A 15,617-nucleotide genomic window follows, 5' to 3' on the forward strand; every position below is an offset into this window, starting at 1 on the left:
CTAAATTTTGTGATGTGACCAATGCAGCTTCTTGTAGCATGTTGCTGTTTCTCTTCTGGTATTTTTGATATTCCTACTTTATAATAAATGAAGGATGAACAACTATTCTGTATCATTGTTAGTTTACATTTGTAAAATTTTTATCTGGTAGTTGTGATTTTCATGCTGTTTTTTGTCACTTCACACTACCCCACTGTTGTTGCTGTTCTTGGTGAGATATATTTTCCTACACACATTATATTGTTGTGATTATGATCACAGCTCTTTGCATATTTGCTTGACACTTTGCAAAACTGTGTCACAGTGAAGTTCATTCTCACATTCAGATCAAACAATAACAAAACATTGCACATGAAGAACTTGGGCTTTGGAGATAGTTTCCCTTGCACACTCCTTGAAAGGATGGAAATATAGCTTATTTTCATATACTGAGTTTTACTGATGGCCATGACATGTAAGAATCATGTTTAACTGCATTATATCACTTTACTTTTGTCTTTTTTGTTATACAATAAAATGACCCGCAAAATTTTTGAAAATAAGGCTTAAAATCTCAAAACGGGTCATGTGAATATAAATATCTTCATACTGGATGTGGAAAGATAATTCATTGCCTTCCTGAACTTAGTGTGCACTATTACCAGAGGAATGAATTATCATTGTTTACATGAAGTGCTTGGAGGCAAACAAAATGAGTCATTTCTTCTCACAATGCAGATAACACCCTCCAGGTACTTCAAATAAATGCTGAGAGACTCCATCACAAAATGAATTATTTCAAACCAGGCTTTGACTATGAATGTACTTCAGTCTTCACTCAAATCTTATATGTTTTTTGGAAATCTTGGAGGCATACCTTGTAGGTTGTTAACTGACTTAAACTTACTGAAATGAAACTTAGGAGGAGGCATTGGGGATGAAACCATAGGAGATGTAGTGGCATGGTCTCTGTATATTCATCATGTCCCATTGCTTGGTTATAGTATTAGATGCAGAAATAATAGATTAACAGTAGTATGATAACGATATTCCTGACAGTATAATGTAATTGGATAGGTAAAAAAACCTACTCATCAAGTGGTGGCAGGAGAAGACAGAAAAGACTTAACTTATGCGAGCTTTCAGAGCCAGATTTTTTTGTCCATCCAGTTACATTATATTGTCAAAAATATGTGTTCCATAAGAGAACCAACAAACAAAAACTCAGGTCATGCAGCTTGCTTCCATGCAAATATATGATGGAAGTTGTTGTTTTGTAAATAAAAAGCTACTTCTCTTTCTGCACCGTATTTTATTTCTCCCAAATGCATTTTGTCTTTTTTCATTTTAAGGTATCCACAGTGGGATCTATAATGATACAGTTTTGTTCTGATATTATTAGTCATAGACTGTAAAACAGTTCACTTCCCATTTTTTATGTAAATAAATACTATGTACAGTTCTTCGCATTTTTAATTGGCATGATGCAAGGTTGGTAGGTACACTTTAGCACACAGAAAGACCCACCTCAAAGAATTTTAGTGAACAAAAGGAAAGAAGTAGCAAGCAAGAAATGTAAAATTTGGATGTCACTCTATTAGAATGGTGATGCCAATGAACGCAATTCATTAAGCTTTAATCAGTATGTCTGCCACATAAATATTAATACCCTGAAGTACACTGGCATGTAGACTTTCCTAAGGACAGAAGCAAATTTCAAATAACATGTCACTGCCAAGTAACATAGTTCAATGAAACATGGACTTTTCATGGAAAGAATTGGGGAAATATAGTAACTGAAAGAAATATGCAATGAGACAAACAGAAATGACACTTCTATTCAAAGACAATAATTACACTGAAGTCATGGAGATTTATGATGGTCACCTGGACATTACAAAATCCGGGACATGGATGTCAGTTGCGTGTGTGATCACCTTGGATGGCAGGGCATGCTCTGTAATATGCTCCCAAGCTGGCCCAAGGCATTCCATTTCTCCAATCCAACAGTGTGGTTAACAACTAGTGGATGGACTTTGGTGCATGTGCACATGCTGAAACACATTTCCCCAATGCATCCTACATGTGCTCAGTGGGATGTAAGTCAGGGAAATGGGCAGGCGAGTCCATTTGCAAAATATGCTCTCTTTCCAAGAGCTGCTCCACCTATGCAGTTTGATGTGGTTGTGCAGACAATTGGGAAAGGAGTGCAGTGTCACAATAACATTGACCAGTGAGCATACTGCGTTCAAAAATTTGGAGGTCATTATGCCCATGGGACATTATGCATCTTCACACCATAACACCTGTGCCATCAAATTGATCGTGTTCAAAAATATTCCTGGGTGAATTACGTGTTCTCAACTCTCGCCATACCGGGGTACATAATGCACTGAGGAACATTGTCAAACATGATCGTTTTGGTGGTCCAGGTATTATGGTGTGGGGAGGCGTAATGTAGCATTGACGTACTGGCCTCCAAATCTTTGAACATGGCACACTCCCTGGTCAACATTATTGTGACAATGTACTACTTCCCCATGTGCACTGTTTAAGGCATGCATTCGGCACTGACTTCATTTTTATGCATGACATTGAACTGCACAGACAGAAGAGTTGCTGGAGCGAGAGAGTTTTTGGTGAATGGACTGGTTTACCCATTCCATCTACTTAAATCCCATTGTGCACATGTGGGTTGTGTTGGAGAGACATGTTGGAGCATGTTCTAACCTGAATCCTTGATCTGTTGGCTACGTAATTGTTATGTTATAATTTTACAAACTTTGTCTATGTTTGCTTAATAAATGAATATTAAAATGAGCAAGTGCAGGTAGAAATGATAAGTAAATGGTTTGTACTTAACTCTCAGTACTGCTTTGTAGATCAGTGAATTACTGTTATCTCACAGTCTTGTAGGATGGTTCATCTTCTTGTGAGAGTAAGCTAGATTTTAATTTTAAAGTAAGCTCAGCGAAATAATATAAATATTGCAGGTAACTTTTTATTTGCCACCCAACAACTTTACAACTCGACACTTGACAGCAAATGATAAAACAACTCATATAGTTGCTCAAAGATGCAGCAATTACATATTGATTTTTAGCATCTAGAGAAACATTTAATTGAATAATAATTAAATATGACATTAATTACATTTTAAAAAATGTGTTTTGATTTATTTTTCAAAATGATTATGGAACTATAGAATAAAACCATAATTTTAAATGTCAGTGACTTCAAATGCAGTTACAATTCTGAACCACACCAAAAATATAAAAAAAATTATGTTCCCTGAAGAACACTAATTTTATGTTAAATTTATGGTTTCGATTTATAGATATAAATATAGAAGACTATTCACACTTAACCCAAAATTGCAGTTTATGTACTGAAGGATCAAGTTTTATTTTATATACTGAAGGATCAAGTTTTAAATTTAACTGTCTGTCATATCTTACAACATGTGTGAAAGAACGGGCACTGACCTGTTCCATTGCAATGTTTGCATGTACCAACGACAACCCAGTAGCTGTCAACCACACTGGTGGAGGAATGGAACACCCGACAACAAAAACTCCCACCAACCATGTGCCCAGCTTGGGAGCATGTGGCAGAGCATGCACTGCCATCTGTGGTGATCACAAACCCTATTAAGGTCCATGCCCCACGTTTTGTAATGCCCAGGAGACCATTATAAATCATGACAACTTCATTGTGATTATTTTCTTTGAATAAAAATGTCATTTCTGTTCGTCACATTGTGTATTTCTTTAAGATGCCTTTTGTACTATACTGTAGCAGTTTGTTCTGTGTACGGTCCAAGTTTCACCGCTCTGAGTTACTTGGCAGTGACACGTCGTGCGAGTTACTTTTGTTCTTATTTTTTGCTCATCAGTGTAATATTATAGCTGTCGGAAATGAGGGCTTCAAAATATGTTTCCTTGTCAAATGATCTTAGCGCTTTCTCTTATTGTGGTTTGTGCTTAAATGTGTATTGTCTTTCAATGTTGTTAGGTTGCTTGTACAGATAGGTGTAAGTAGTTTTCCAGAAATATATTAATTTTTATAGGTTATCAGACAACTTAGCTGCAAGAATTTGTTATCTGACATTAATTTTGTGTTTCAGGTGAGAGTGTTGAAGAAAATGCTAATTTAGTAATTCGCCTTCTGATCAGAAGACCAGAATGCTTAGGTCCTGCTCTTAGAGGAGAAGGAGAAGGCCTTCTAAGAGCAATAATTGATGCAAATAAGGTACGTCATCTCATTTGGTGTGTTTTAGTGTGTGTGAAGCAGGAATCTCCCACATAATGCAACCCTCAACTGCAGTATCTACAATATATTGTAAATGTGTTCTTGATTCACATAACTAATTTCAAGGATCAACAGTCATTTTAAAGTGCTTGTAGGTCTCACATAAAGAAATGCAAGATATCCTAAAAGGATTGATCAATATTTACAGTAAGACAGGAACTATCATTTGTAGCAAAAAACTTCCTATTCTGAATGCTTTCCAAGACAGAACACATTCACTGCATGTTGTTAGTTATTTTCTGTGTTATTTAATACTTTGTCAGGTTTAAAAATGTACAACAAATAGGGAACATTACAACACATGTTTTACAATGTACCAAATGAAAAATACATATTTTTAACAGATTCACCTCTAAGCATTATCATACGTATCACATTATAGCTGTTGTACAGTTAACAATAAATGTTTGAATATCCCACCACAACTTCAGTTTCTGCACTCTTGGGAGAACACATTGTCTGAGTGCCTCTGCACATCCCCTAATGATGGCAGCATCATCCATGACATGATTAGGCAGTTCATCTTGTGTATAGACCTTTCTTTTGTACACCTCAGACTTCATCTAGTCTCATAAACAAAAATCTAATGGTGTAATGTCTGGTGATCCTGGTGACCAGTTAACTGTACTACCATGGTCAATTCAGCGATTAGGATAAGTGTGGTTGAGATGTTCCCTCAGAGGTCTGGTAAAATGTATAGGGGCTTCATAATGACTGATGTACATTGCAATCCACATTGCCAAAGGACTGTCCTCAAGATGTTCAACAAAGAAATCTTCAAAAAAATACGAATAATTCTGTCACATCATTCACTCTTCTTAAATGGCTGGGCCTATCAACATGTTACCAATCATGCCACATCAAACATTGTTCGAAAAATGAACTTGGAAATTGGTTTGCGCTGGTTTCGTGTGATTATTGATGATTATTATGTGTGTTGTTCATTCCTTTCTGTATATGGTTTCATCAGTGAATAGTGTTAAAGAAAACAAATGATGATTATTGTTTAAATAGTGAGAAAATTCAAGTTGTGTGACAATGTCACCTAAGTGGAGATTGTGGACACTCTATGAGGAGTGGGTACAAGTTTTCCACATATAATGTTTCCTTTACACATGTTCATGGGACACTGATATGTGAAGAAAATCGCTGTCTGCTGCCAGTGGGACTACACTACACCATTTCAATACTGTATTGCTGTTCCTGTTGTTTACCTACATGTTCTGAAGGAAATAGGAAACATGAAGAATACCAGTTTCAAGCGATGTGTTCAAAACACTTGACGATCAGGTCAGAAATTGGGCATGTCGGGAAGTGCCAGTGGTATTCTTCGACAGCTGCAGGAGCACTACCAATGCAGGAGTTGTTTCATTAGTGTAGGTGTGTGACATTTTAGCCAACATGTGTTAAAACACTGTTAACCATTGCTTCTCTCTGATACACTCTCAATGCTGCAAAGATCATTAGTAGAAACACTGTTTCACAATACGATTAGAAGCTAATATGATTGCTGTGAGTGCTTTCTTTTATTTTTTTCTCTTAGAAAATGATGTATAAAATAGTGTAACACATCATAGTACACATAACTTTCCTGAAGCAATGCTATAAGTCTGGCAACAAAATTATGTACTCTTTCTCAAATTTGTCTATAATGTCATAAACATTTTTCAAAATATTAGGTGAATAATTCTTTATTTAGTGAGCAAGAAATTTCTATTTAACTTTACGTAAATTAAATTTGGAAAATAATCAAGTGCATATGGCGTTAGTTATGAATTATATAAAACAAATAGAAACAAATTACATTTTTCTTATCCATGTGCAAAGTAAAATCTGTAAATGAGCCAGTTTTTGTACTGTACTTTATTTCATAAAAGTTATGTAAAATGTGTTATGATATTATAGACAAATTTGTAAAAGAATATAATATCATAAATACCTGAAAATATAATAATGCACTTACATAAAAACCATGAAGCAAAATAGTAGAATATTGTATCTAAGAACAGGGGTAAAGGTAAGCAACAAATGGTATGTGATTCTGTTTCTACTGGCATATTAGTTAATTGAACAGCTTACAGTACATGGACTGTTTGATCAACAAACAGCATAGCTGTAATATGTTAGGAGAGTGTGTGCAATAAGGATGATGTTGATGATGATGATTAGGGGCAAGATCATATATAAGAAATAGAAGACAGTGTAGTCGGACCACAGGTTGGAGGAGTTGAGCAGTTTTGTGTCCCAAGTCTTAACCAAATGCAGGGTAATAATGTCCTCGATGAGCCATCCCACTTGAAACATACCTACTTTGCAACATTACCAATGGTTTAACCAGTATTTTCACAAAAGTTATGTACTTTTCTAGCCTGTCTGATTGCTGATATAGTACATATAGAAACACAGAAAGTTAGTACATTCAGTACTAAATTTTGATTTGTATAGAAATAGGTAGTGAGTAGAAATCTCAGCAACAGTTCAAAATACATTAACAAGTTTGGAAAAATATCTGAGCAAGTAAGATGTGGTTAAGAGCGAGCATAAAGTTGAATAAAAAAGGATAAATGGGAGGGAATTTCATAATGCACAATTGAAATCAGAGTCATTATTGCCAAAAATGAGATGAAATTACAACTTTCGTTAACTCAGGATGGCATTGAAAATGTCATTTGATTTAAAAACCACATAATCTTTGTTTGTTGTAAGGAACCAAAGTTAGTCAAGTGGTTGATTTGGAGAATAAGGTGGAGGAGTAGCTACGCTTCAGAAGATGTGACTTAGCAAGCACTTGTCAGCCTTGGATATTGCTTTTTGATTTGAATGAGAGTAGAGACTGAAAGGTTCAAATAGGTGCTGCATGTTATCTCCTTCTGAGCTGTCTGTTGATTGTGTTGTGTATTGAACCGGGGACCTAGAAATGACGGAGTGGCTTTGTCCCACCGTAGCCCTCAGAGTGGTTCACAACTCCACAACAAGCCACAGCAGTCCACCCACCCCACCACCACCCCACACCGAACCCAGGTTTATTGTGCGGTTTGGCCTCCGCTGGATCCCCCCAGGAATGTCTCATACCAGACAAGTGTAACCCCAATTGTTTGTGTCGTAGAGTAATTATGGTGTACGCATATGTGGAGACAGTGTTTGCGCAGTGATCACCGACATAGTGTAACTGAGGCGGAATAAGGGGAACCAGTCTGCATTAGCCAAGGCAGATGGAAAACCACCTTAAAAATCATCCACAGGCTGGCCGGCACACTGGACCTTGACACTAATCCGCCAGGCGGATTTGTGCTGGGGACCAGCACGCCTTCCCTCTCGGGAAGCAACGCGTTAGACTGCATGGCTAGCCGGGCGGGCTCCTGTCTGTTCTGTTGATACTGTGTGTGTGTGTGTGTGTGTGTGTGTGTGTGTGTGTGTGTGTCTATATATATATATATATATATATATATATATATATATATATATATATATATATATAATTTTTTATAAAAACAAAGATGAGGTGACTTACCGAACGAAAGCGCTGGCAGGTCGATAGACACACAAACAAACACAAACATACACACAAAATTCAAGCTTTCGCAACAAACTGTTGCCTCATCAGGAAAGAGGGAAGGAGAGGGGAAGACGAAAGGAAGTGGGTTTTAAGGTAGAGGGTAAGGAGTCATTCCAATCCCGGGAGCGGAAAGACTTACCTTAGGGGGAAAAAGGGACAGGTATACAGTCGCACACACGCACATATCCATCCACACATACAGACACAAGCAGACATATTTAAAGACCCCATTTTATATATATATATATATATATATATATATATATATATATATATATATATATATATATATATATATATATATATATATATATATATATATAAAAACAAAGATGATGAGACTTACCAAACAAAAGCGCTGGCAGTCGATAGACACACAAACATACACACAAAATTCAAGCTTTCGCAACAAACAGTTGCTTCATCAGGAAAGAGGGAAGGAGAGGGAAAGACGAAAGGATGTGGGTTTTAAGGGAAAGGGTAAGGAGTCATTCCAATCCCGGGAGCGGAAAGACTTACCTTAGGGGGAAAAAAGGACAGGTATACACTCGCGTGCACACACACACACACACATATCCATCCGCACATACACAGACACAAGCAGACATTTGTATATTTTCCATTTGCTGTTTGTGATCTCATCTGCAGTTGGGAAATGATGCCACCAATATTTATAAACAGGAACTAAAAACTCTTACAGATCTTAAACTTGACTTTTTGCTTTAATGAAATCACAAGATTAGTAACACCTGTGAGTCAGATTAAGTTTTTACTTTTAACAGGGGAACACAACAGTGTTACATGCCACAGGATATGAAATTTCTTTTTATTCAAAACCACTGACCTTTATTCCCTCTTTCACATGACATATGAACATAGGCACCTTGCGGATATAACAAACACAGCCTAATTAATCACTCTGGACATCAGTGTTTCTAAGGAGAGCATCATGCACATGTCGACATCTACAATTACATCTACATTTATGCTATACAAACCACCATGAGATGCATGGCAGACAATACATCCCACTGTACCAGTTATTAGGGTTTCTTTCCATTCCATTCACATATGATTGTCTGAATGCCTCTGTGAGTGAAGTAATTATTCTGATCTTATCCTCACAGTCCTATGTGAGTGATATGTATGGGATTGTAGTATATTCCTAGAATCATTATTTAAATCTGGTTATTCAAACTTCGTTTATAGACTGTTTTTGGGTAGTTTACCTCTATCTTCAACTGCCAGTTCCATTTCTTCAGTATCTCTGTGACATTCTCCCATGGATCAGACAAACATGTGACCATTTGTGCTGCCCTTCTCTGTATACATTCAGTGTCCCTTCTTAGTCCTATTTGGTATGGGTTCCACACACTTGAGAAATATTCTAAAACCAGTCGCACAAGTGATTTGTAAGCAATCTACTTTGTAGATTGATTGCACTGCATAACAGTTGACTGAACCTATGTGATCATTGCATTTCATATCCCTGCAAAGTGTGACACCTAGATATTTGTATGAGTTGGCTGATTCCAACGCTGACTCTTTGTTTTTTTGGGTGCACAGTTTTACATTTCTGAATATTCAAAATCTTTGTCAATCTTTGCATCACTTTGAAATATTTTGAGATCTAGCTGAATGTTTATACACTTATTTCAGATAGTATGTCATTATAGATAATTGCATCATCTGCAAAAATAGTCTGATGTTACTATTAATATTGTCTGCAAGGTTATTAATGTACAACATTAACTGCAAGGATCCCAACATAATTCCCTCGGGCACACCCGAACATCTGACGATGACTCTCCATCAAAGATAACATGCTGCATCTTCCCTACCAAAAAGTCCTCAGTCAAGTGACAAATTTCACTTTATATCTCATATGATTGTACTTTTGACAATAAACATAGGTGTGGTACTGAGTCAAATGCTTTTCAGAAATAAAGAGATACTGATACCTCATTATATTTGAGCTTAGAATATGTTCTAAGACTCTACAACAAATCGATGTCTAGGATACCAGACAGTAGTTTTGTGGATCACTACTACTACTCTTCTTGTAGATGGGTGTGACCTGCACTTTTTTCCGAGAACTGGGCACAGTTTTTTGTTCAAGGGCTCTATAATAGATTTTAGTTAGGAGACGGGCTAACTCCACAAATTCAGTATATAATCTGACAAGGATTTCATCGGCCCTGGAGCTTTGTTCAATTTTAAAGATTTCAGCTGTTTCTCAACACCACTGACACTACACTAATACTTACTTCATTCACCTTTCCAGTGGTATGAGGATTAAATTGGGCCAATTCTCATGGGTTTTTCTTTGAAAAGGAATATTTGAAAATGGAGCTAAGCATTTCATATTTTTCTTTGCTGGTGCCACTAACAGCATTTACATATGACCAGAATTTCTTTGGGTTTTGTGAAATACCATGTGACAATATTCTGCAATCGTAATCATAGAGTCACTGAAGGCATCGCGTGTTGTTCTCTTGACATCCAAAGGAGTTTCATTCAGGATCTGTGTATCTACAGCCCTAGGCTTTGTTTTACACCTGTTATGCAGTAATATTTCACATGTTGCGCAACCACAAACATATTACACTAAAGAGTTCTTGCTACAACTGAGATTCTCCTGTCACTAACGCATCCATAAACATCAACTTGGCACTGTAGCAATTGACAAATCAATAGCCTCATTTCCAATTGCCTTCACAGTGTCATTACATCACAATTACATCAGTTTCTGCAAAAAACTACTGTGAAGCATACTTGACCCATCATCATTGTGTGGTGAAGCTAAATGTTGCAACAATGCCGATCATGGATTACATCAGCATTTCCTCTCTCACCTCTCCTTAAAAGCAAAACAAACATATTCTCAGTATTGATGCAGGCTGTAGATAAATATATCTTTGATGCAAAATGGTGGGTATACACCTGTAAGTCTGTTTCATTAAGTTTTTAAGTTCATATTCTTCAGTCAGTCTACAATATGACTATAATTGACTGCTCTAAAACCATCAGTCTTTGTCAAATGCTGTACCTTGAACTTCCAGTTTAACACTTCTCAAGTTTATAAGCATTCTATCTCTATTCATACATTATAGCTTACCTGCAGGAAGTACTACTTTTGTCAAACAATAGAATCATTCATCTCTTTTAAGGCATGGAAGAAATTACTTCTATTAATAATGTAGCATACAATGTACATGGTTTGTCCAATTTTTCTACAAATAAACTACTTGATGGTTATTACTATTAAGGACCATTTCATTGTTTTCCAATACAGATGTCAGAGCGCATTGCTGATAGAAGAAAAGTAATGGATGAGGCAGAAGGAACTATGACAGTGATGCAGTTTGAGCATCCTTTACCAGAAAGTGAAGATGATGAAGATTATATAGATACTGGTGCTGCAATTCTTAATTTCTATTGTACACTGGTAGATCTGCTTGGACGATGTGCTCCAGATTCATCTGTGATTCTGCAGGTAGGATATTGTATAAGAAGTTGTTAAAATGTAGCATAATAAAGTAGAGAAATGTAAGTGAATTTATTTTCAGACCACTCTTACCTTTTTGAGACAGCATTTTCAAAGATTGTATTAATTAATTAATTTTTTTTCTGGAATTTTGTTTGTTTTGAATGTTAGTGATATTTATTTCTTCGTTACAGGGAAAGAATGAGTCCCTCAGAGCTCGGGCAATTTTAAGGTCTTTAGTTCCTCTTGAGGATCTTCAGGGTGTTCTGAGTTTAAAGTTTACACTGCAAAATCCAGCAGCTGGAGAAGAAAGGCCAAAGAGTGACATGCCATCTGGTCTTATACCAGCAAATAAACAGAGCATTGTTTTGTTCCTGGAGAGAGTTTATGGCATTGAGACACAAGAACTTTTCTTCAGGCTACTGGAGGAAGCTTTTCTTCCTGATCTCAGAGCAGCAACTATGCTGGATAGGGTAAGTTGTAGTGTCTTTTTTTTTTTGGTAGATATGTAATAATGAATTTTTAGTTTTTACTCCTTAATAATTTTTGTAAGGAGATAGATCACTGTTATTATTAAGCAAGAAAAACTTTTGTAATTCTTTGTGGTTTTTATCAAATAACTGCATCATTTATAGTAACCAATTGCAGTGAGTACTGCGTGTTTCAGTATATTTCCAAATCAATCCATATCTTATTAATTATCTATAGAATGAAAAGCCAAAGACATCTAATAATGTAAAGTTCTGAGATTTCCAGATAGTGAGTTTGTCAAAATGGTGTAATATTTCAATGAGTATCACCACTGTCATCTTCTGGTGAAAAATTTGAATGAGGTTTGGATTTTCTTCGTTTTGCAGTGTTGAGGGGTGGTCTACCTTCTCTCCTTTATTGTATTGTCCCAAAATCCAGTAGCCCCGCCCAGTGCTCTGCTCTATTCAAAATCAAACATATGGTGTTTGTCCAAGCAGCATAAACCAACTGCTGATTTATCCTTTTGTCTGAGGCCATATGTTTCATTTGAATGGTACAGAGTTCTGTGCAGGATGCATTTGTATTGTAAAATACATAATTACAAATTGTTGATTCCAGAAGAGACCAACCACATGCATCTTAACTGTGTGGAATAATAATAATAATAATACTAATACTAATAATAATAATAATAAACTGTCATAAAAATAAAATGAATAAACACTGGTTTAAACTATTTGTGGGTTTCAGAATACATGGCTAGTTTAACATGTTGAGGCCAAGCAATACATTAGTGCATGGTAAGATAAATAATGTTCGTAACTAACTACTATTTTGAGTTAAATAAATCAATATTTATTGATTCCTTTTTAAGCAGATCAAATGTAATAACAGCATTAAAGCATTTAATTTGAAAGTTCACAGCAGTATACTACATTAACTAATGAATAGTTCCAGTAAACTACTGAAAATTGTTCTAACTTCAAATGTGTGTGTGTGTGTTTAAATTTAGAGTTCATTCTGGCTAACCATTACAAATCACAAGTCCTAAGTGCTTACAAACCTGCAACATGATATAACAAAGGAAGTCACCAAAATTAGAAGCAGTGATGACCCTTAAAGCAAAAGCAGGGACTGCCAACTGTGATTTGCTTGGAACTCGATACTGGTCACAATACACTGTGAGCTTCCCCAGCCAAGTGGCTTCCAGGTGGCACATGGGGTGAAGCCAAATTGACCATGCCAGGACTCGGGCACAGCTATTCTCTACCTCCCACTCCTCCCCATCCCTCTGACCATAGAGTCAGTGGGAAGGGTCAGACTACCGCCCAGCACCAGCTACATAAAAACAATACTGACAGACACCAATTTGACATTTTGCCAGTATGCAATTGGAGTGGTACTTACAGAAACATTCCACCATAGTAGAAAACTCATCTGTTTGGAAATCTGAGAACTTTTGACTATTTCGACTCGCTGGGAAACACAAGGTCATGCCAAGTAGATTTATATTACTATGTAGTGGGAATAGATGCTATTTCATTGTCTTTTTTATAAAAATAAAATCTCTCCTGCAGTTACACTAATGACACTTGCATTCACCACTTTGCATGCTTTATCTGTAAAATATACTGCTGTGGTATAATTGTTATTAGATGTTTTTGCTGTGAACACATTTTAGTCACATTTTTGTGGTAATATGGCCAACATTTTATTCTTAGTAGGATAATCTGTAACAACAAAAAAAAATTAACTCACAAAAAGAGTATAAAGATATAAAACCCTTAGAACCAAATATAATTTTCAAGAACTGAGCAGAGAACGAATTTACTTAGTCATTTTCCCAACTTTCTGCACTTGCTGTTTTCTTCATTTTCTTCACAGTTGATGAATATTCTGAATTCTAAAAAGCTATCAGTTTTTTGTGTTTACTTTAGCTTTAGTAACTCTTGTTACTGTACAGAGTACAGTCATTATGTAAATTCAGTGCTGGTAATTGGACTGAGTTAGGTAACACAATGATTAAGTCACTGGGCTCACATTTTGGAGATAAAAAAAAAAAAAAAAATTCATCTTATTTTTCACTTCATTGCTGCGTCTATTATCTACATCCTCATCTATACTCTGCAAACCACTGTGAAGTACATGGAAGAGGGTACATCCCGTTGTACCATTAATAACGCATTCTCCCATTTCATTCACGTATGGATTGCAGGAAGAATGATTCCTTAAATGCCTGTGTGCATGCTGTAATTAGTCTTATACTGTCTTTGTGACCCCTATGGGAACAATACATAGATGGTTGTAATGTATTCCTAGATTCATCACTTAATGCTTGTTCTAGAAATTTTCTACATAAGTTTTCATGGGATAATTGGTATCTATCTTCAAGAGTATGGCAGTTCAGTTTCTTCAGCATCTCTATGATACTCTCCCAATGGTGGAACAAACCTGTAACCATTCATGCTATCCTTCTTTGTATCTGTTCAATATGGCCTTAGTCCTATTTGGTATGGTTTCCACATACTTGAGTGGTATTCTTGGATGGGTCACACAAATATTTTGTGTGCAGTTTCCTAGTATTCTATCAATGAATTGCAGTCTGCCAGCTGCTTTACCTATGACTGAGCTTATATGATTATTCCATTTCACAATCCTACAATGTGTTACGCCCAGGTACCTGTATTAGTTGACCAATTCCAACTATGACTTGTAGATATTACTTACTGAAAATAACTGGAGAAATAAGCTTTACACATCCAGCCAAAGATGTTGAGTGCACTCGAGTTATGTGAAGAAAGACATACAACAAAAGCATGAAATGGTGACAGATCAGAAGTTGAATGTATAAAATTGCCATACTTTATTAACCGCTCATCTCCCTTGCTGAGCAGTCAGTGTGTCTGGCTGCCATGCAGAGGACCCAGGTTTAGTTCTGAACATTAACTGGAGAAATGTAACAAGGTGCACTAAGCAATTGAGCAGGAGGAGCTCCATGGTCTGCAAAGCTGGGATAGCAGCGTGCTGACCCCATGCCCCTCCCTCCTGCTTCCAAATGATGCCATATGGCAGAGAATGACACAGCAGCCAGTTACCACAGGTGGACCTCTCGACATCATTGCATAGTTACTTTTTCCATACTTATTTCTTGTAATTGTTCAGAGTTGTGATTATTTATAGTTTATCTTATCAACCATTTTAAAGGCACTTTATCATAAAACTGAATTAGTGTTAATCTAGTATATGCCTGGCAAGAGAGAGAGAGTACACTTTCTTAACTGTCAGTGAATGTAATAGTGAAGCTACATTTATTTACTTTTTTTTTTTTTTTTTTCAGAATGACGGATATGAATCAGACATGGCCTTAGCAATGAATCGTTACATAGGAAATTCTATTTTGCCACTTCTCATCAAACATTCTAAATTTTATAATGAGGCTGATAACTATGCAAACCTTCTGGATGCAACATTGCATACTGTGTATCGTCTTTCCAAGAATAGGATGCTCACCAAAGGCCAAAGGGAAGCTGTGTCTGATTTCTTGGTCGCTCTTACCAGGTTTGTCAAAAAGGAACAATACATAGCTTTAAATTCAAAAATCATAAATTGTTTTATTGGCATTTTGTTTGTGTAAATGGACATTAAATAAATACTAAAGCCATGATATTCATTGTTAATAGTGACTAATTTGAGTGATCTGTATGTTCACTGTTTAAATTACTTTCATTTTTACTACGAAAGATTCAGATAATGACTGTCTCACAAGCAAGACCAAATTGGGAGTAGTAGAGGAAGAAACCACTTTAGCTCCAA

General features: G+C 36.3%; 1 protein-coding gene across 1 annotated transcript in view; it reads left to right on the plus strand.

Annotated features, from left to right (window-relative positions):
* Positions 1-15,617, plus strand: part of LOC126458188 (ryanodine receptor) — a 740,760-nt gene that overhangs the window by 484,819 nt on the left and 240,324 nt on the right. Inside the window, exons 51-54 of the mRNA XM_050095064.1 lie at positions 4,106-4,230; positions 11,142-11,342; positions 11,528-11,806; positions 15,142-15,362. Coding sequence (XP_049951021.1) covers positions 4,106-4,230; positions 11,142-11,342; positions 11,528-11,806; positions 15,142-15,362 — 826 coding nt within the window. The remainder of the gene's footprint in view (positions 1-4,105; positions 4,231-11,141; positions 11,343-11,527; positions 11,807-15,141; positions 15,363-15,617) is intronic.

Source organism: Schistocerca serialis, chromosome 2 (assembly GCF_023864345.2).
Source record: "Schistocerca serialis cubense isolate TAMUIC-IGC-003099 chromosome 2, iqSchSeri2.2, whole genome shotgun sequence".
NCBI classification, from domain to species: Eukaryota; Metazoa; Arthropoda; class Insecta; order Orthoptera; family Acrididae; genus Schistocerca; species Schistocerca serialis.